Here is a 22,203-nt window from a genome sequence, read left to right as displayed (position 1 = left end):
ACCCTGGCAAATCATTGTTATAGCAACAGTGTATTCTTTATATTTACAACAAAAACACAAATAATATAAAATAATGTAATATCCAATGTCTATAGTGGTATACAATTATTTACAATCATGCAGTTAAATCTCAAGAAGAACATACCAACATTAAGAAAACGTATAAATGTATCTATACCCATCTACTTGCACATTTATTCATACCTATCTTTCTAATTAATGTCATAGCTATTTCAACTGTTTATGTTGCTCTTTTAATGAACATGACAACATCTGGAAAGGTTTACTGTCTAGATGTAGTACTGTTCAGTTAGACACCCAGGCAGTTCCACGGGAGAAGAAAGCTGAGCAGCCAGACGTCCTCGGAGATGGTTCCCTGATAGGTCCCTCTCACCCACTGCTGCATTCTCACCATCCTCGCTGTCTTCTTGTCCTTGGCTTTCCTCCTCCTCCTCCAAGAGATCACCTCCCATCACACAGATGTTGTGGAGGATACAACAGGCACCAATCACCTTTGGGGCGAACAGTGGCCTGATCTCTAGGGCCCGCAAGAAAATTGCACGCCAGTGAGTTTTTAACATCCCAAAAGTGCGCTCGATGATGTTCCGTGCTTGTGCATAATGCCTGTTGTATCGGGCTTCAACTTGGCCTGTTAATCAAAAATCGTGTAGAAAATGTGTAGTGTATTGCAAATTCATAACAGTAAAAATTTGGTTTATCGTGTGTGTGTGTCTGTCTGTCTGACATAAAAAAGTGTTCTTACTTGCGACAGGCTGGCGGTATGGGGTCATGATTGCAATAGGATGCTGCAAGCAAGGGTATCCCCCATCTCCCAAAAGATAGTATCCAGCTGGTGAATACAAAGCCTGCTGGTACATTGGTGATCTGTGCAGCACAAGGGCATCCTGTACAGAGCCTGGATTGCCAATATACACATCTATAAATATGCCTTTAGCATCACAGGTGCCCTGTAGAATGATGGAAGGGAAGATCTTTCTATTTATGTAGCATCTTTTTTGTGGCATTGCAGGAGGAACAATCCTGATGTGGCACCAGCAGCACAGCGGAATGCCTCATGGCCAGCAAGGCCCCCCACCTCATCCATTTCCTCTGCTTTTGGAAAATGAATAATTTTGTGGAGGATGGTCATCATCTCCACAACATTGTGAACAGTCCTACAAACTGTTGAAAGTGGCATGCTGAAGTCATCTGATGTGACCCTGTAGGATGCTCAACAGGCAAGCCAATAAACCGTAACAAGTACTTCAATTTCACGGCTCCATCCATGGGCTTTTTGACGGGGCAGCATCTGTACCAGCATGTTGATGCTGTTCCTGGAGAGCCTGAAAGCTGGCTTTAAATCCTCTCCAGAAAAAAACTTGACCAGGATTGGTACCTGGTCATTGATCTGTGAATACCTGCGAGTGGGACTTTGTTCCTGTTAAAATATATAGATAATATATTAAGAATGTTTTTACTTTTGTTGTATTATGTATTTGTTATATGTATTGCTTTTAAAAAGTTGTTACTATATGTACTGTCGTTGCATTGTATTTATTATATTTTTGGATTTAATATAAGCTATATACTCAGTTGTTTTAAGGATTTTGTCTAAAATTTACTAAAATCTGCCATAATTAAATCTCCCTCTAACATTTGCTCTTTTCGTGAAGTATTTCTTTATACTCTATTTCGGTTTCATTCATTTATTGATAAGCTCTAGCACAACATTCATCCCAGAGTCTAAAAGTTGTAGCCTATATGATTATTATAGATATTAAATTGTCCTGTTTGTGTTAATGCAGTAATATGATGTGCACCTAGCTATATAAAGATGATAAACTATAAACTTATTTGAGCACCACAAAGACAAATAAAAGGTGTGTGAAGTGTAAGCTAGTTAATTTAAATGTTATCAACTGTCAAACCTATTGTTCTTGTCAGTTTATTTGGTATACTGAAAAATCTAATGTTGTCTCATTACATCCCTGCAATAGTTTACATAACTTTTTGTGAGATAGTACTTTGTAGTCTGTTGATAGGGTGCCTATATGATACATTATAATAAATTTTTATTATGACTTTTCATTTGGATATACCTAACTAAGTCCACATAAGTATATGGGCAGTTTATGAAGAAAGAATCATTAGAAAAACGTACAATGCTAGAGAGACATGCTAATATGGCACGTCTCTTCGCCATCCTCCGCTGCATCCTGGCTTTTCTTTGAAGGATTCGTCTCCTCCGTTCGGCAGCCTCCTCTTCAGCATCTTGATAAATAGCAATTGCAATGGCAATCCTAAGCTGTTCCATTTTGATTTACACTTATTTACAATTGATTTACACTTTTCAACCGTATTATTTAAATTGTAGCTGAGTGGGTTTATTGCTAGATTGTTCTTAATGAAAAGAGGCAGTTGTTTCCATATATTTTATTTATTTTGAACGACGTAAATATAATCACAGTATTAATGTTACCTGAACCACATATTAATGTTTAATAGTTTTTAAAATAAAAAAGAGACAGTCGTTTAATATTATATTCAATTTCATTATAAATATAAAGTGAAAATAATCAGAGTAGGTAAATATTAGTTTTTTAATACTAATATATTTAATATATTGAAAATAAAAAAGAAGTTAATTCAAGTAAAACATGCATGCTGAGTGAAGCTATCAAGTACGCTGCCGTTCCATTTGTAGAATGACTGGACTCGCGTCCTCCCGTCCTCGAGAGTTCGTTCTTCTGAGTCCAACTTGGCATGTCCAAACTCGGAAGGACGGAAGTCCAGACTCTGCGAACTTGGTATTGAGAAATGCCCTGACTGTCTGTTGTTGGTCTCAAGTTCGGTGTCTATTCCCGCAGTTCCCCTGGCTGTAAGCCAAAACGTGATTGGTTGAAGCGATAACGTGCTACGATTGGTCAGCTCAATGTGGCCGTTATTTGATTGGCTTGAGTAAACGGTGGGTGGAGTCCACTTATTTGTGGATTTATCTGCACGTCGACGCTAGAAGTGTTTCAAATCCACAAATGCACAGGAACCGATCCACAAATGCGTGCAGTGATTTACAAATGCACAGACAGCGGTTCACAAATAAATACCAGGTAGAGATGTGTTTGTGACATTAAACACATTTGTAAATATATTTTTTTTTATTTGCAAATCTCATTTTATTTATTTGTGAGTTTTAATTTTTTTTGTGAAACTCTTTATATTCATTTGTGAATTTGATATATTTTTGTGAATCTCGTTACATTTATTTGTGGATCATAATCTATTTATTTGGAATAATGCAACAATTCTAACCCCATAAATAACTGCAAACCATCCCATAATAATAAATCTAATGTGAGAGGATCGTCATCTGTCCGTATCCACAATCCTTGCTGCCCTATCTGCCAGTAAGAGGTTAAAAGTTGTATAATAAAGGGCTCCCAGAATGCACTGCGCCGTGTCAACTGACAGTGTGCGGTCTGTTGTTGCTGATCTTGGATTTCTCGCGACCCGAGGGGAGCTTGATCATTTATACCACGCGTGTAATTATTGAGTTGGACGCTTGCGTTGAGCTCGTGCAGACCATGAGCGGGATGAGGACCGCCCTGGCCTCGATCGGGGTGTTTGGGCTTGTTGGTGTGGGCTACGGCATGTGGGCCATAATTTCACCTGGAGAAGACAGGAAAAGGGAAATGTTAAAGGTAATGAAACATTGCAGTTTTATTAATGAGAAACATAAACCTTGTTGATTAACTTACATAATCGTCGGGTGTTGCTTTCACGACTGTTGGCAAGTAACGTTAATGATTGTTTGTAAACAGCCAGTTTCATAATGAACGTGGTCGTGCAGGGTTTTAACTGTGAGGGGAAACGAATTAAATTAAATGTTTTTTTTTAATTATTATACACTGATTGTGATAGTTACTCCCTATGGTCGCTTTGACGCCTCCTGATGAATAGCAGTGAGAGAAATACATTAGTTGTTGGATGCTATTGACAAGGATCCCCACAGCTCTCAGTATAGTTGTTTTATCCCCATGGATCACACATCTTGTGTAGAATATTATAAAATAATATGATGTTTTTTACATCCCCGCAAATATTATAATGTGAAGTTGTAAACAACTGATTAGAGTTGTGTCCTGATCCACTTCTTCAGAATCTGCCAGAGGCCAATCCCGTCCGGATGGAGGAGACCAGAAAGAGAAACGCCCTCGTGCTTCAGGCTCTGAAGGATGCTGCCGAGACGAATGAAAACATTGCACGTGGATACGGTGGCGAGAAATGAAGGCATGCGTTTGCACAAATATCAGACTCTCATATGCCATTAGCAATCTGTACATGCATAGGAGTTTAAACAGGAAGCCAGTGACTTGTTAAAAAAATAAATGATCTGCAGATGCTCCATGTCATCACTTGATGAACACTGCCATGAATGGTACATTCTGTAAAATTTGCTTTGATTGTGATTTCCTTGCTGGAATATTAATCTTGAAATAGCAGCTGTGTTGCGGACCAGTTTATGATTTGCTAGTAGCTGGTTTATGGCTGGTCCAAAATGGATCACATTGTTTATATATTGATATAAATGTTTCTGGAGATTGTATCGCAAATAAAACTTTAAACATGTTTTGTGCACTTTACTAATACATAGCACTTTTGTTTCAAATAGTATACGTCGAGACTGAATAAGCTAAATGACAGGGTTGGGGAGTAACGGAATACATGTAACGCCGTAACGTAATCAGGATACAAAAATCCAGTAACTGTAATCCGTTACAGTTACGTCAAAAAACGTAGTAATCAGATTATAGTTACATTTTGAAAAAAGGGGGAATACTTTCAGGATTACAATGGTTTCATTTAAAACTGAATAAATCGGTATTTTGGCATAACACTATATTAAGCGCAGCTTGATTAATGACTCACGCAAGTCACGTGTGCCACCCGCTGGTGCATGGGCTAATAACAGCTGTCTACAATCTCCTCAGACGCAGATTGAATCACTGCTGCTAAACGATATGCTGCCCGCGGGCAAAAACGCGTTCATTTCATGGAAATTCCGCTGCTATTTTGTTTTCAAAGAAGAAAATGCAAACAACATGGTTGTACAGTGCAAACTGTGCCTTCCAGCAACGAAAACACTTTCTTCATCGAAAAAAAAAAAAGAATTTGTATTCTCTATTTTCCTGTTGAAGAAACATTTCCATTGTCTAAAAATTCAGTTCTTACTATATTTGCTTGGAAAAAAAAAAAATTTGTATTCTCTATTTTCCTGTTGAAAAAACATTTTCATTGTCTTAAATTCTTTCTTATTATATTTTCTTGAAAATAAAACAAAATAATCTGTAATACCAATACCATGCACTAGATGTCTGTATAGTCCTTTACATATATATTAATTCGGGGCTGTGAAATTCTTAATTAATAGATGTTGTTGTTTTTGAAAATAATATTTGACCTTGAAGTAATCCAGAAGTAATTCAAAAGTAATCAGTTACATTACTTTCATTTTGTGATACTTGGATCACGTTACAGAACACTTTTTTTTATGAAGTAGCCTAATTAGTAACTGTAATGGAATACATTTTTAAAGTAACCCTCCCAAGCCTGCTAAATGATGAACATTACACGCACTGTTATCGCGTCTGCGCAATATTTGCACAGCCATGACCTGCACGAATGCAAAAACAGCACCTTCGCTAAACGCTTCCGGTGTTTAGGGTCATCGTGACCCGATGTTTCTCCCAGAGAGATGGAGTTAGTAGACGGTTTTCTGTATGGACGTTAATGATGTTACCACATGATTTGGAAATTTGACAGCATCATTTGTTAAAAACACCAGAGACCAGTACAAAGGAGCTTGGATATTAAACAGTTCAAGCTGAACATGTCAAACCCGGAGCAGCCGAGTCCGGTCGCACCGCACGCGACGGTGACGCCGCTGTTTGGGGGCTGCTGGAGTTGTCGACTTCTCTCGGGAGGTGCGCTGCTGGTTTCAGGGGGGTACGTGGGCATGCACGCGCGGAGAGCCGTACGTCACGGCGGACCCGCGTCTATGGGCACCGTGCTTCAGATGATGTTTGCTGCAGGTGAGATCACTCATGTCCTCTCTGTTATTAGACGTGAAATCAGAACTGACTCTGATCTGTTCTCTCCGCAGGTTTGGCAGCCTGGGGCATCGTGGTGATCTTTGATCCAGTGGGGAAGACGACAAGAACAGCATAGCTCTGCATTTGGTCTTCCTATGTTGACATGAACTATTGAATGATTCAATAGATTATTCAATTCAAATAATTATGAGAATGAAATGTTTTCATTAAATGTTTTTATTTGCAACTTACAAAAGCTATTTCTTTCATCGAAGTGATTCAGTTAATTACATCATTATAATGACATACCTTACAAATTATTATAGTATATAAAGTGCCCAAAATGATCAGTTTTTATGATTAACCTGGATTAAAAAAAAAATTTTCCCATCAGGAAAGACCTACTAGTCAACCAAAGTGAATTATTCAGGAATGCAGTGAACGCTGACAGTCATTTTTAAAAGCCAATTATGAGTTAGCATTTGGCCCTTTCTTTTTGCCGAACGTTGGAACAACATTGACAAAGCGTCGGTTATACTGAATTCTTCTCTTTGCTCTGCCGGTCTTTTTCTTTTTCTTCTCCTGCTTGTCCACCTGAAATAATCATCAGTGAATAAATTCAATAAACCAGTACATGCCCAAGATGATATATATATATATATATATATAAATATAAATAATGGGATATAAACATTGTTGACATGTATCTTACTTTGAGAGTTTGTCCTCTGACTTTGCCTGCTCTTGCCAGGGAACCATGGACTTTGCCTTTGGGTGGGAACAGGTTATATTTATGAAAACATCCAAACCAAGATATCTATCATAAGGGAGACAGAGTTATCAATTACTCAAAAAAAAAAAAAATTCTAGTTGCTTCTGACTACCTTCAATACAAATGAAGTTTAAAATAATGTTATCCATCAGACATTTCACCAGTAGCATGATAAACAGTCACAATTTGCTCTTTACCTCCTAAGAGCCTCGATGTGACCTCGAGAGTGTTGAAGTCCTCGATCCCAGACTGACAGATCAGAGTTTGATCCTCCAGAGGAACCCCACAGAGAGAAATGATCTGATCATCACACGCAAGGCCCTCCAAAGCTTCAATCTGAGCCTGGAAAACAAAACAAATCACTTACAAACTGGAATCAAGTTTGTCTAAATTAACCATGTATAAAAGTCAGTGAAAGTACCTTGATTTGGGCAACAGTCTCTGAGCCATTCAGAGCGCAGTGTCTGGCCACGAACACACAACTGCATGATGTTCAGTCTTCACAAAACATAATTAAAACATGAAATCCGTTTGACGGAATCGTTGCAAACAGCACAATATAAACAATATTATAATTTAAATATTAAAAATACTTACCTAACATGAACGCCAAACACAACATCAACTGAAACGTTTAGGCGATTCTAGAAGGTATTGTCCTGCGCATGCGCGTTTTATTAAAGCCACATAAAAGTTATCTGGGCAGCTTCTAAATCAGTTTTATTGTAAACACTGCGTTTTAATTTCAATTTTCGTGTATACAACATTGTAAAAATTTAGATTTAATTCAGCTTTAAAAATATGATCCTTTCGCATTTTCTAACTCGTGACGTCATATATCCCCCATATGTCCTTCCGGTCTCTTGGAGGCAAGAGAAATGTCCGCCTCCGTCAGAAGCATGTCTTTGACAGTCTGCCGAGCTGCGAGGGTTGCTTACAGAGTTTTTAATCCAGCCACACGTTCACTGAATACTGGAGCTTGTTTAAGAGTTAGTATTATAATCATTTTTACCGTATAATTTATTCAGGTAGTGTAAAAATCAGTTGTGCTTCATTTCTCACAGTATAGATTTGCATCGGATGATTTGTTCTTGAAATGTCACGAGCAGCAAACTTGATACTGAAACATAACTGAGTGATTTAACAAGACGGTTTGGTTTAATTTTAGACAGAAAGAACCTCTGCTGAAGGATCAAGGGGCTTCGTTGAATCCACAGAGGAGTTCAGGTTCGTGGAGAGACTGGTTCCTCCTTCACGCATCCCAGCTCCTCCTAAACATGAAGGCCCTGCTCCGTCAGGATGGACCCCACCATCAGGTACACACACTTGTATTTTATATTACATGGAAAAATGGATGTAATCATAATATTGGTGCCTTGGCTTTAAGGAATGGATGTGGTTTAATCTTTGTTGTCAGGAAAGCATTTTGAGATTCTCATTCATGGAGTTCTGTTTTTATTATTATTAATTATATAGCTACGCCACCTTCACTGCCTTACATGATCCGTCGCTCCAGAATGCACAATGTGCCAGTGTACTCGGACATCAAACATGGTAACCAGCACAGCACTCTGCTCAGAAAGATTGAGGGAGACATCTGGGTGAGTGTAATGAACAGACCTCTTCAGAAGAACAGTGTGTAATATATTAGTCCAATTCTTTTATTAACTGATTATCAATTATTTACAGGCACTGAATAAGGATGTTAAGGAATTCCTGCTGGGGCTTACAGGCAAAGAGCCTCCAACACAAGTCAATGAAGTAACCGGGACCATCAGGATTAAAGGGCAGTTTGATAAAGAACTGAAGGACTGGCTATTGAAGAAGGGGTTTTAAATTTGATTTTGACAGCTAATGAACTGAGCTGCAATACAAAGGCTGAGAGGAAATGTTTAATAGTTTTCTCTCCTGCTTAAACAGGTGGACAAACTGTAAATTATCATTAGCGTACCATTTTCAATACCTGTGTTTTGTTATTGTATTAATGTTTCTGTGTTGTCCCTGTTGTTTAGGATTTAAATAAATGTAAGGTATTCACTAAGTCTTATTTGTAATACTTTTGTCTGAAAAAAAGGTTTTATGTAAATGTATCTAAATTATACATGCACTTTTGTTCAAATGCAAAAATCATATAATTATGCAGACAGTAATAAAACGGGGGGAAAAAGGACAACCACTACAAAAATAATACCGTCTATTTACAGCATTACTTCAGTCAACAAAACCATAGAGCTTTTTTTATTTGTAAACTGAATTTATGAATGTGAAACCTTTGAATGTGGTCAAAATCAAAGTAAAACAAACAAAAAAATCTACTATAGGATGATCAGTGAAAGCAAAAGGTAGATTTTCTTATAAAGGTGAGAGAACAGTTTTGAATACAGCATATAATTTAGTGTTTTTTTTATTTATTTATTGATAAAATGAAAACTGGTTTCATGAAATACGGTTTATATTTACATGTTTTTTTCTTTTTCTGTCAATATTGATTTGCCATATAAACAAACTATCTGTTATGGTTCAATCCAGGTTATGGTTCAAACCAGCTAAAGCACAAGAACAAGAAAGTTCTCAATTCTTAAAGTTTTATTCAAATCCATAAGCAAGTCAACATAGGCATAACTGCTGCTGGAGAGCCATGCGTTACATGATTGGCAGCAGGTGCAACACACTTCGATTCTTACTATGCACCTTTTCTTTCTTTCATGCGCAAATATTGCGCAGTCTTGAGGCATGAGGAGCAAGAAGACGTATGCGTCATCATGTTGCGACGAGAAACGTTATTCTAACGTGACTCTTTATATGAAAGCAAATGTATAAACACCTCCAGACGTATCTGCTAGTTTTTATATACATATTTGCACGTGTGTGGAAACAAAGTGCGCATACACAAAATTTTGTCAGGTAAGATAAACACTACGAATCGTTTATTAGGAGAGTTGTTGATGATGTGTAACGTAATTGATTTGAATCTGTTATGCTTTATAGAATATTTAGACTTTCCACATCAACATTATACTTAATTATTAAAGATTACTTTTTCCTTTCAGTTGCAGACCTGAACATTAATACCAATGCAATCTACGTCGGTAAATTAGCGGTTAATGGATCCTGTTGTTAGACGTAAAATCCCTGCGTGCGTTCGTTCATTAATCACTGATATTACACCGAGGACGGAGAAACACCTCAGTGACTGGCCTGAAACAGACTCGGAATCAATCACCACCAAAGATGGGATCGCGCTCCCCCAAAGAGGGACTTCCGAAGCTCTCCTGACACCTGCTGATGGGACAGCTGCATCATCACATAAACCATGTGGGCTCTGCTTATCCAAACCGTCCTGTTACACTTGCCCGAGGTGTAACGTCCCATATTGCTGCCTGGCTTGTTACAGGAGTCAGAGTCACTCTTCATGCTCCGAGGAGTTTTATAAAGAGTCTGTGCTGCAGGAACTGAAATCCCAAGGCGTCTCAGATGAGGAGGGGAAAAGCAAGATGCAGGAAATTCTGCTCCGGCTCAGACAGAGCGCTGAGAGCGAGGGAGGAATGGAGAACTTGTTAAGAAACCTGGGAGAAGATGAAACTAGTGTGACCGAAAAAGATGCCCATGCTTTGGAGCTGCTTTCTCGGTTAGCAGAGATTCAGTCAAGTGGGGATGAAACCAGTCATGAGGGACAAGAAATACTTGCAGAACTCAGAGAAATGGAAGACGGGAGTGATGAAGAGGAAACTGATTTGGCTGAAAAGTTAGCAGGCCTTGATATTGACTCTCTATCAGAGGAAGAGCTCTGGAGGTTGTTGTCAGCCCAGGAAAAGAAGAAATTTGAGAGACTGGTGAAAGAAGGTGGCATTGGTGGAGTGGTTGTCCTGTGGAGCCCCTGGTGGGAACGGCATGAGAAAGATACTAAAGCACTTATCAAGGAACTTCAGTCTGAGAATGATAAAAAAATGCACAATGTGAATGATAAAAAACACAGAAAAATTAAGAAAGTCAGTAGCAATAAAATAAAATCAGACAAATCACTAAAAAGCTTCATCCCTCCAATAAGTGCCAAAATCCCTCCTCTTCACACACTATCTTCAAACCCATCTCCTCTAGTGCAGTACAACCTGATCAACGCTCTTTATGGATACACCTTTTCACTGTGTCTCTACAATGGAGATATCTCAGAGATGTTGTGCGAGTTCTGTCAGGTGGTGCTCTCCATCTCAGAGGTTTTGGGTGACGGACGGGTCTTCAACTCAGTCTCCGAGGCTCTCGACGCTGGAATGAGAGCTGTATCTGCAGCAGGATACTTTGATCGTGAGGACCCTTTAGCTCCACTTCGAGCTGTGGAAGCGGTGGCTCATATTCTGACTGGAGAGAGCAGAGAGGATGCTGTGGGATATTCTCTGTCCGCTCTGTCCCAGCTGCTCACAGCTTTGAGCAAGGCAAAGGCTTCTGTTCCTAAAGAAGATGAGCAGATGAGGCGGGTGTATTTTCAAGCTGGAAAGAAGTGCAAGTTTTTTCAGTCTTGGTTGAAAGAGAATCCCAAAGTTTTGAGGAGTCTTGCAGGATGTGTGTGGATGGACTATGAGAGAAGGGAGACGGAGAGGATGAGATTAGAAGGAGAGAAGAAATGTTTGGAAAAGGGACGGGAAAAAAGTAAAGGAGCTTTGATAGAAGAAATTGAGTGACTGTATTGTATGTATTTTTAAATAAAAATAAATCATTTTAAATAAAATTATTTGAATTACAGGTATTTGTGTCTGAATAAATTAAATCTAAATACTGATATTTCTTGAGGCTTTAAATGTCATTATTGCTGCAATCCACACTTGAGACTTGTACTACAGAACACTGACGATAACAAAATGTTTTTAATAATATAATACAACATTTTTCACTTTTTAAAAACATTTGATTGAATAGAAAGCAATGTTATGATGCAAATAAAAACAATATATGTGGTATATGTGGTAAGCCAGAATATGCAACATTCCTAAGAAAAAAAAGTTGCAATAAATTATTAAATTATACTGCAATTATCAATTGATATAGAAAAACAGATATTTTTTAGTGATATATAATATTTTGATATTTTTGATTGGCTATTTGGCTAGTTTTGTTACCCAGACCTGGCAACCCTGGACTGCATAAAATCATTATCATGCAGGAGTGTGGGCTGTGCTCACTTGGTTTGTTTGGTTAATTTGTTCTGTGTTCGGTTTGTTTGGTTAATTTGGTCCGGACCAAAAAGTAAAATGATACATTTGGTCCTGTTCCACTTAGCATTCACATTGGCATTTTTGACAGCAAACCTAAAGGCGTAGTGATACGTTCACAACCTGACTGGTCGGTTTGAATGATGTATATCGTGACAGAATTTACTGAACACCCCAAACAAAAGGTGCGTTAGACTTAAAGCTTTAAGTCGGACACAATAAATGCCTTCTGCTGGACTAAGCGCACTCATTCTTGCATGTACATTTCATTTTATTTTCACCACCTGCCAACTCACAAGGAGCTCATAAAAGGCATTTTACCTCATCGTTGTTCCACATTTGCCCTCTGCTCATTTTGTTTTGGTGTCGTCAAATCATGTTGCATAGCGTCACATCTTCATTACTTCCTGTTTTTGGTTTGTTCAGAAGTATTTGGTCTGTGTTGCATTCATATTTAATACGAACAGCACCAGAGTTCGTTTGGAAGCAGACTGAGACCCATCATTTTCAGCGGTCTCGGTCCGCTTGTTTAGTGCACACCAGGGTTCAGATTGCAGCGTTCAAATTCGCACCTGAGTTAGTTTTGAACCAAACATGACAGGTGTGAACACACCCTTAAAGGAATGATAACTATGCAACTGAAATGAGAGGCATTGGTACAAATCATTTGCTTTTCACTTACCACAAGACAGGGACCATGCCAGAGCCATGAGAAGGTCCACCAAGTAGTTTGGATGCCTGACAAACCCCCACCACCCTGAAACCAAGAGACGCTTCCCTGTTGCAGTGACAATAGTTTACAGGTCTACAAGTGAAAGGAAAAATAAGAGAGTTAAAAAATTTTAAACATTCAGATTGCTCTGCAAAACAGGCTGTAGATTAAAATTTAGAAGAATAATCCCTGCTGCTCCAAGAGCACTAAGTGACTGTGGGTGCACAACCAGAAACATGGCCTGAAGACCATACGTGAAGGGAACCCAGGCCAGGTCGCCAAACGCCAACATGAACCCAAATCCATCATGCACAATGTCCATAGTAGTAAGCACAGCCTCCTGCAGACACAAGGAAAATGGTAATGTTCTGTGTATTTGGGACTCAGTCTTATATAAATATATGCATGCATATATTTTCCGAATATATTAGTTTCCTCATACTTCATTCCACAGAGCATCTGCCACATAGAGGAGCTGGAAGCCATTGACAAGCATCATGGCAAGAGATGGAGAGTCTCTCAGCTCTAATTCTTTCATTAACATGCCCAGGTTTATTACCACCTGAAAAACAGCAATGCAAAAGAGAGAAAGTGGGTAAAAATACTTTACGTTTCAGATATGATTTAAGCATATTAGAATGATATCAGAATCATCATGTAACAATGAAAACTGGAGTAATGATGCGGAAAATTCAGCTTTATATCATAGGAAAAAATTATGTTTTAAAACGTAATGTTTAAAATAAAATAAAAAATAATATTTTACATTTTAGCAATATTACGGTTTAAACTTACCAACCCAAAACCTAAACAACAGCATATATATTTACATACTTATTTATATGTTCATGTAAACATCTGTTGAGACTCTTACCCAGCCTATTAATCCAGGTCTTAGTTAACAGAAATATTTCAAATCGAAATCTCCAATCCGAGGGTTGAGCTCCATGAAGAAGTCATACAGAGGATTTCCTACAAATCACAATGTAACTGCATTGACAAATACTTTGAAGAGACTTCAAAGTATACATAGACAGCAGGTAGGACACACCGATGGCACATACAGCCAGAGGCAAAATCAGCTCAAGCAGATACCCGAGTGGCATTCCCAGCCAAAGACATACTAGCATCAGGACAGCAGTAATGCTCAGGGCATGGAAACCTAAAAAATAAAGATGTAAAAATCATGTCACAATCATATCTACAAAGATAAACTTATAAACTACCTTTCAAAAGGTTTAGAAAGGTTTTAGTTTAATATTAAGCAGCACAACTGTTTTCAACATTGATAATGACAAGAAATGTTTCTTGAGCACAAAATCAGCATATTAGAATGATTTCTGAAGGATCATGTGACACTGACGCCTGGAGTAATGTCTGCTAAAAATTCATAAGAGGAATAAATTACATTTTAAAATGTACTCAAATAGAAAACAGTTCATTTAAATTGTACTAATATTTCACAATATTACTGTTTTTACAGTATTTAAAAAATTGTTACAATTTTTTTTTAACCTTTTTTAAAAATGCACAGTCTTGAATTATGAAACTATGCTAAACTTACATGAATTGAAAAAAATGAAGCACTGTCCAGATACAAGGAGAAACTAAAAAAATCTAAGAAATCTGTTAACAAATAAATCAGTTAAATATCTGACATTTGCCTTTCAAAGAAAGGTATGATACACTATCTCACCTTCCCTATGGGCAGTAGATAGAGAGAACTCTGCAGGGCGATCCAACCTCCAATCAGAACTGAAGCCAAAGGGTCCCATAAGTGTGCAACGGGGGTTAAAGGAGGAGGCCACTGCAGGACACTGGCTGCTGGAGACCGACACACACTCTCAGCAGGAAAAGAACCATCAGAGGCAGGAACACAGGGATGCAGGTGGCACCTGGACAGGTGAGGTGGATAAATTAACCCATATGGCACAGAAGCCACATACAGTCACACAGTGAATAAATCACTACACATACACATACACAAATATATATATATATATATATATATAAAGCTCACCAAGAGCACCTCCAAATTCCCTTTCAGCTGAATGCGTTGCTTTGTGCTTGTTAGGTTTCATTTTGCCTGTTGCCTTTTGCCTGACAAAGATGAGGCCTTGGTTGCCAAAACAAATAAAATATACAAGAATAGTCTATTATTTAAATTTGAGTGCTTTTTTTAAATGCAGTAGTTGTGTAGTATATGCATTTGTAACGTCATGACAATTTTCAGACTTTGTCGAATCAACCAAATTACCCAGTAGTAACTTATTAATATATACATAAAATATATATATAGCTTATTTTTCTCTTACCTCTGTTTCCCACAAACTCACTGTTATATTGTATAGAATAGGCTCACCATCACTGTAGATGCCTGAGGAGGTGAAGCCTGTGTGCAGAACATGCAATCTGACCAATCAGCAAGTATCGCTGCTATCAGAAGCGTGGGGAGAGACAACCAGGGAGCCAATCAGAATCAAAGACGAGCAGATGGAACCGCCCCTAATGCTTTCCAGACCAGTGGCGATAGCGTCTGTTCTGGTTTCATATTACAGTGTATTCAATAACAACAGAGGTAAGGATGCAGGGTTTTTCCTCCCAAGAATCTGGGATGCAAGTTATTCCTTTATGTACATTACGTTTATTAAATATACACTATCCAGTTAATGCAGGTTGAACAGCTTTCACAGTCAATGAATACAGAAATCAACAAAAGACAATTTTCAAACATGCCGATTTGGTTTTTATAGACAGAACATATTACCTATAATATACAGTGATAAGAGTTATTAAATAAATGGGTTTATGTTCATTGTGTGTTGTTCATTTTCGGACTTTGACAAGAGATATTATATTTCAACTTTTAGCACCCATAGTCCACACACTCTTAGCCTTTGATCAAATGATCTCAATCCAGCTATAATAGTTTTCAATCTGAGGCCACTGACCTTATATTAATTGTACAAGTTACTTCACTGAAATTGATACTCCATCAGTTACATAAAATAACTGCAAATTTAAGTATTAGTATTGTCCAACAGTTGAGTTCAGTTATGTGCAAACTTGTTTGCCTATTTAAGGAAAAACACCCACTCTAGCCCCTCTCACAGATGACCTCAATGACACTTTGTTCCATTGGAGATGGGTCCAGGCAACGATGGGCGGCACTACCCACAATCTCATCTAACAGGAAGTGCACTAGGTTCTCATCAGACACAAACCGCCACAGGTACATCTGCAAGTAGTGGCAGTCCACCTGGATTTGCTGCAGTCCGTATCTGCCAAACGTACGGAGACGGACACATTCAAGGAATGTCTTCAGACTTATCTTAATGATGCCAGTTAGCACAGAGACCTAGGACAAGATAGAAAACTGGTCATGCAGACTGAAAAAGTATTATAACACACACACACACACACACACACACACACATATATACATTAAAATTTGCACTGGTCAGTTAGTTAAATGTCAGAAACAATAGTTAACGTCATTTTGTTTTCTACCTTGTTGAACTCCACTGGGCTAAAGATATCGATCCTCTCAGAAAATAGCTTGTGAATGTTACTGAGCAAGTTTGTGTCCATTGGAGCACTGGAACAAAAAACATAAACCATAATAAACAATATCCTCTGTGTGACTATGTATAATCCATTACACATTTACAGAACTAAGGCATGTGATCAGCTAAAGAAAAAAAAAAAGAAGGAAAACATAATACAACAGTAATGATGCTAAAAATGAAAAAAAAAAATCTTAATATAATTTTTGTATTAAAGTATTTAATAATAATAATATTAAGTACAATATTATAGTATTTTTTTGTTTTCAAATATAAAACTATAAGCTTACATTTTGCCTGAAAATGCAGGGAGGCTCAAAAAATTATCTTTTGTTTAAAATAGATTTACAAATTACTCTCAATATTGGGAAAATGGTTGGTGCAGTTGCTTTTTCAAATGCCCATCATAAAAAAATTCTGATTTAAAGTCAGTAAAATTAGTGAAGTGATTGTGCACCTGGGAGTGTAGCTAGGTGCGTAGCGGATCTGCTGTCTTGAGCTGCTGTACACAGAGAAGGTGCGTTTGCTGGAGTCACTGCTGTGGGCTTTCCTTACTCCTTCCTCATAAAGCAGTCCCACCTTGTAAGCACATGTGCAGGCAAAATTGGTTTATACAAATGTTTAAGAATTTATATGAATCTTTTTTTCATGGATTCAAATGGTCCGTTACATATCTACAATTTATTTTGTATATGAAATATTAAACAAATGTTTGGTGCAACACCTGGACATCAATAGAGGTGGTATCTTCCACCACCCTCTTCATTACAGCCCGGACATTTCTAGGTTCAATGGTGTTCACCCAGTCTCTCGTTTCCACGCTCTTCCTCAGCATTTGACTAATGATTAATCCTTGAACCTGGATCAAAACAAAACTTGCTTAACAAATGTTGTCCAACAGCAATCCTAGCCCGAAATAAAAGACTCTGTACAGCTGAACTTAGTTTTCACTTAGTTACCTTCACATAGTGGTTCAGTAATTTCTGAGCAGCTTCTCTGGCCTCTGCACAAAGTGCTGTAACTGGAGTGACTGGAGTGTGGTGCTGTTAAGAGAGGAAAGGTCAATATGAATAGTGTTTTAGAGAGTTTATTTCAACAGAATATAATGTATATGGAATACCTGTACGAGAAACTGTTCATCTGTGAGCGTGAGGATGTAGGAGATGGTGGAGGTCTCATAGTCCAGACAGAGACGAGAGAGCAACAGAAGGAGAGCAGGAGGCGTGGATCCTCCTCTGTCACCTGCGCTCTCACAGTACTGACGAGACGATTGGCAAATGAACTTAATAAAGCTCACCACCAGGCCCTCACGTACACCTTGACTGCAAAACTCACCCTGAGAGAAACATATGAGAGGTATAAGAAAAGCAAACATTGGAACATACTTTATTTTAAACCAAATAAATTGTATGATTTTTTTTTTTAAGGGATTGGTATGAAACTTGGGGACTTTTTTGAACACCAAATAAAACATAGACATGGTTAGAAAAATGGTGCTAAAAATAGTAACATCACCATAGTAAATGAATAGGAAATATGGAAAATATGAAAATACAGATCAATCTACAAATCAGCAGCATGTTTTTGAAAACTTAAATGGAAGTCTGAAAATTATCTTATAAGCAACTAGGTAATACACTGTACACTCAATTTTCTCTCTTGGTTTCTTTCTCTCTCTCTCTATACACACACACACACACACACACACACACACACACACACACACACACACACACACACATTTTTTATGTATAGGGGTTTACAGGCATTAAGTGATTATACCAAAATACACATCTTATTTTCTTTATTTCTTCAACCACATTGCACAAAATTGTCTTCCATGCACTTAATTTTAAATATCTTTGCTCTATTTTTAACTTCAACACTGTGTTTGGAATTGTTTTATATAAATTAATTTATTTTAATCTATAGGTGAAAATTGTCTAGTGTCATAAAAATTCTCCTTAATACAAAAATTCTAAATATTTTAACAAATGACTGAAAATGTTTTAACCACCAAGTGAGGAAAACCAGAGGGTTACTGTATGGGGTTCTATACCTAAATGTCCTATACTTGGTACTTTTTAATGCATAACTTCAATATATACACTTTATTCTTTACCTTGAAATAGGGCTTGTTGGAGAATGTGATGTCCTTTGCTGTGAAGAGATGCACTGATGCTAATACAGACTTCAACTGATTCAGAATAAAGTTTGATAAGGACGTCAGCAGTTCTGGCAGACTGGGTGTGGCATCTTTACATGTAGCCCCGCCTCCTGATGCACTAGCTCCTCCCACTGATAGACGGGGTGCAGCCAAAGCCTGTCTTACATCAGTAAGGCTGTCATGGTAGAAGGTTTGTAAGGCAGACAGGTACTGTTTGATTCTCTCTCTTGCTGCCCGCACCACTATCTCCGTTCCTTGACTGGGCACTGCCGACCCAGGAAGTAATTTGGATATGGCCTGTAATCTGCGATGGAAGCGATCCAGGGCTCTCACTAACAGAGAGTTATCACTCACTCCCTTCTCTTCCTGTATCCTCCTCTCCACTAGAGAGAAGTATCTAGCAGCCAGAGTGTCCACAAACACATGCAGCTTGCCATTAGCCATCTCTGGGATGTTCTTTGAAGCTAATTCACCCTCCTGTGGACGGTTGATAAACAATTCTTGATAGGAGGCAATGACTAAACAGAGACTACTGACAAACTCATTACACCCTTGATCTATGAATTCAAGAATGTCTGTTCCGGCAGTAGGAGAGAGGAATGGATTGGTCGTGGAAGAACTAGAAGGAGATACAGGATTTGATCCAGCGTTCGTTTTTTGAACCAAGCCTCTGCCAGTATCAGTAACTGGAGAGTCTTTAAGCTCCGCCTCCAGTCCCTGGAGATCTGCCTCTAACCTAGACTGGGCATGGCTGAGGAATTTGTCACAGAGCTCTTCTGCTGGCTCGTCTAACTGCAGAAGAAGCTCAACACATTCAGAAAGGTCTTTAGCACTTGAACCTCCATCCCTGCAAGCAAAGATGAATTAATAAATTACATGAGATTAGATTTTATGGAAGGCATTTTGACTGGAAGTCAATGATTTTTAAATGGTTAGTTCACCCACTGACCCTGCAAAGACAGCAATGCAATTGACATGTTTAAAGCCCAGAAAGGTAGTTAAAGGGATATTGGTCAATGGGACAGTCTCAGGCCTCCCAGTATTCATCCAAAATATCTTAAATTAAATTCCAAAGATGAACAAAGCTTTTACGGGTTTAGAACGAAATGGGGGTAATTGATTAATGACAAAATTTTCATTTTGGGGTGGAGTATCCCTTTAATGACATCATTAAAATAGTCCAATTGACATTGATGGTTCAAAATTAATTTTATGAAGCTACCAGAATTATCTTTGTGTGCAAAAAGTATTCTTGTAGCTTCTTAAAACTAAGGTTGAACCTCTGATGTCACATGGACTGTTTTAACAATGTCCTTACTACATTTCTGGGCCTTTAATGTGGTAGTTGTATTGCTGTCTATGGAGGATCTGAAAGCCCTCAGATTTCATGAAAAATCTCTTAAATTGTGTTCTGAATGACATGAGGGTGAGTAACGAATGACAGAATTTACATTTTTGGGTGAACTATACCAAATACAAAATCAAAAGTTCAGATGCTTCTCACTAAATTCTACTAGACGAAACACATTTTTTTTTATTTTATATATACAAATACATGCCATGATATCCCAGAAAGCACAGACCTGAATTTCTGTCGCAACTGTTGAGCGAGCTTCTCCATAATGACATGGCAGTCATCTTGGATTCCCCTGAAAGAGGGCATATGACTATACTGCTGTAGTACACAGCGTGCCCTCCGATGGGCACTCACTGCCTGGGCATAGGCCTGCAGCTCCAGACACTTATTGAGCCTTGCTGGCAGCTCAAACAGGAACTGGAGCTTACGTAGGAGAGTGTGAACACCTATACAGAATATGAAAGAGCCATGGCTTACAGGGAGGCAGAAAAAAATTTCACCTTTAAATCAGATGTACATGAAAGTACCTAATGTGGTTTGAAGGCACAAGCCTTGATCATGGATCATTTATCATTACTGTGATCCGTTCATATCACATTAATATTCATACCTGATAGTTTAGTGATCTGTGCATGCTGGTCCTGCAATGTCCCACTAATATGGGCACTAAACTCTGTGATAGCAGCCATGTTCGCAGACAAACAGTCCATTTCATCTTCCATCTTTTTGAAATCATTCTTCATTTTTCTGATTGTGTCTGTGGAGAGACAAATAAAATTACATAAATGCCATACACTGCAAAATTCAATGAGAATAAGAATGGTCAATTATGAGTTCAAGCCATGGTGACTTCAAAAGTAAAATCTGAACAACTTTCATCCGTTCACAAACCTGTAGCTGAGATGAACTTATTGTAGTTTTCATAAACCAGGGTTTGCATGTCACTGTCCAGAGATCTGATCTGTTTCACCATGCAGCTCTCATGATCCATCAGCTCACCCAAAGAACACTCCATCCTCAACTGAAACACAAACAAGACATTTCAAAGATAAGCCGCAGGACATTTGAGCCTTCTAGCAAAAAATTTAAAATACAATCACATACGGGTATTTATGGGAGATTCATTTATATGTGGCATAAAACGCTGAATAAAACCACAGAGTGACAGCTTACTCGTTGCCAAACTACTGACATATGTGTACGTTCACCTCTAACGTAAATAATACACAATAAACACCTAGTCTTTATCATTATTCACTACACTACCTTATTTAAATAAACCTCTGGGTCGAAATGCGGTCCGTTGATATCACACGGATCCAGAGTCTCGGCTTGTTCTGTGACTTCTCCTTCCTCATTCAGGCCGTAGTAGTGCTTCAGCATACTGTGAGCCCGCCGTCGCCGGGTCGGGTCCGAGTCCGGTGGGGTTGTAGCTGAACTCATTTCTACTACAGTTCAACTATAGCCTAATTTCAGAGCGAGAAGGACTTTATCTCATGAATGAATGACAGATGTTAACAAAACAGTCAGTCTGTTGATGTGGCTGCTGCTGCTCTGATCCAAAATGGCGTTACTGTAGAGTTTTTCAAAATAAAGGTACGGGCGTGAGTTATGCTGTACTATATACAGTACAGACCAAAAGTTTGGACACACCTTCTCATTCAAAGAGTTTTTTTGTAGATTCACACTGAATGCATCAAAACTATGAATTAACACATGTGGAGTTATATATGGAATTATATACATAACAAAAAAGTGTGAAACAACTGAAAATATGTCATATTCTAGGTTCTTCAAAGTAGCCACATTTTGCTTTGATTACTGCTTTCATAGATGAAAATATACACAGTATTTAGTTTGTGACATTTATTTTGTTCCTTTTTCTCCTCAAGATGCAATTCTACTACACATCAAAGACCTTATCACAGGCATAGTTCGTTTAAATAAAACATTAATAAAAAATCCATAATATAGAAATTTATTTACTGATAGGTATGCCAGCAGTTAGTACAAAGTGGGAATAAAAAGGTTTAGTGTTGCATATAAATGGTTTTTGTTAATTTTAGTCAAAATTTTGGTAGTGAAATTTGTGTATAAAGCCTCATAAACAACAAAAGGTAGTGGAGATACAATTTCAAAAGACAGATGACAGCAATACAACGATCAACAGATTAAATGTAAAAAAAAAGGCACTTTAAATTAGTATTGACAGATTCAGTATTTCTATAACACGGATGTGACTATCTACAGCACAGTTAGTAGGTACATGTGTGTGTGATGTTCAGATTGAAATATAAACATTGGATTAGCTTTAGAGTGGAAAATATAATAAGGTA

At 38.0% G+C, this 22,203-nt stretch overlaps 6 protein-coding genes and 1 pseudogene across 7 annotated transcripts; 4 read left to right on the top strand and 3 right to left on the bottom strand.

Moving 5' to 3' along the window:
- Nucleotides 1-3,432: 3,432 nt before the first annotated feature.
- On the top strand, nucleotides 3,433-4,626 carry LOC132127141 (ubiquinol-cytochrome-c reductase complex assembly factor 3). Its single transcript, XM_059538801.1, has 2 exons — nucleotides 3,433-3,698; nucleotides 4,157-4,626. The coding sequence occupies exons 1-2, from the start codon at nucleotides 3,582-3,584 to the stop codon at nucleotides 4,283-4,285; spliced, it is 246 nt and encodes an 81-aa protein (XP_059394784.1). The 5' UTR covers nucleotides 3,433-3,581; the 3' UTR covers nucleotides 4,286-4,626.
- Nucleotides 4,627-5,645: 1,019 nt separating this feature from the next.
- Nucleotides 5,646-6,345, top strand: dmac1 (distal membrane arm assembly component 1). The gene is made up of 2 exons (XM_059538985.1): nucleotides 5,646-6,089; nucleotides 6,161-6,345. Exons 1-2 carry the CDS (start codon nucleotides 5,888-5,890, stop codon nucleotides 6,223-6,225), a joined length of 267 nt encoding a protein of 88 aa, XP_059394968.1. The 5' UTR covers nucleotides 5,646-5,887; the 3' UTR covers nucleotides 6,226-6,345.
- Nucleotides 6,346-6,471: 126 nt separating this feature from the next.
- LOC132127527 (ubiquitin-like FUBI-ribosomal protein eS30 fusion protein) lies at nucleotides 6,472-7,349 on the bottom strand (annotated as a pseudogene).
- Nucleotides 7,350-7,709: 360 nt separating this feature from the next.
- On the top strand, nucleotides 7,710-8,902 carry mrpl49 (mitochondrial ribosomal protein L49). The gene is made up of 4 exons (XM_059539433.1): nucleotides 7,710-7,850; nucleotides 8,030-8,177; nucleotides 8,338-8,462; nucleotides 8,551-8,902. Exons 1-4 carry the CDS (start codon nucleotides 7,740-7,742, stop codon nucleotides 8,695-8,697), a joined length of 531 nt encoding a protein of 176 aa, XP_059395416.1. The 5' UTR covers nucleotides 7,710-7,739; the 3' UTR covers nucleotides 8,698-8,902.
- Nucleotides 8,903-9,602: 700 nt separating this feature from the next.
- Nucleotides 9,603-11,598, top strand: znhit2 (zinc finger, HIT-type containing 2). Its single transcript, XM_059539261.1, has 2 exons — nucleotides 9,603-9,765; nucleotides 9,912-11,598. The coding sequence occupies exon 2, from the start codon at nucleotides 9,966-9,968 to the stop codon at nucleotides 11,535-11,537; it is 1,572 nt and encodes a 523-aa protein (XP_059395244.1). The 5' UTR covers nucleotides 9,603-9,765; nucleotides 9,912-9,965; the 3' UTR covers nucleotides 11,538-11,598.
- A 1,141-nt stretch (nucleotides 11,599-12,739) lies between these two features.
- On the bottom strand, nucleotides 12,740-13,934 carry tm7sf2 (transmembrane 7 superfamily member 2; the record flags this gene model as incomplete). Its single annotated transcript, XM_059538611.1, is given in 5 exon segments — nucleotides 12,740-12,876; nucleotides 12,952-13,117; nucleotides 13,220-13,339; nucleotides 13,652-13,757; nucleotides 13,759-13,934. Coding segments are annotated over 5 exon segments (705 nt in total), but the record flags the coding sequence as incomplete, so codon positions are not given.
- Nucleotides 13,935-15,398: 1,464 nt separating this feature from the next.
- Nucleotides 15,399-21,437, bottom strand: vps51 (VPS51 subunit of GARP complex). Of its 2 annotated transcripts, XR_009427496.1 has the most exons (12): nucleotides 21,134-21,437; nucleotides 20,759-20,888; nucleotides 20,478-20,624; nucleotides 20,094-20,313; nucleotides 18,466-19,357; nucleotides 17,464-17,679; nucleotides 17,303-17,386; nucleotides 17,068-17,202; nucleotides 16,801-16,922; nucleotides 16,288-16,375; nucleotides 15,791-16,135; nucleotides 15,399-15,728 (listed from the first exon to the last, which is right to left on the bottom strand). XR_009427496.1 is itself a non-coding variant. In XM_059539013.1 (11 exons), exons 1-11 carry the CDS (start codon nucleotides 21,308-21,310, stop codon nucleotides 15,875-15,877), a joined length of 2,472 nt encoding a protein of 823 aa, XP_059394996.1. In that variant the 5' UTR covers nucleotides 21,311-21,437; the 3' UTR covers nucleotides 15,399-15,874. The 2 variants fall into 2 exon arrangements, 1 of the variants encoding a protein (XP_059394996.1); XM_059539013.1 differs by having other exon boundaries at nucleotides 15,399-16,135.
- Between the last annotated feature and the right edge of the window lie 766 nt (nucleotides 21,438-22,203).

The sequence above is a fragment of the Carassius carassius genome, chromosome 45 (genome assembly GCF_963082965.1).
Source record: "Carassius carassius chromosome 45, fCarCar2.1, whole genome shotgun sequence".
Lineage (NCBI taxonomy): Eukaryota > Metazoa > Chordata > Actinopteri > Cypriniformes > Cyprinidae > Carassius > Carassius carassius.
Note: the sequence above shows the minus strand (reverse complement) of the source record. Positions and strands in the feature narration are given on the sequence as shown.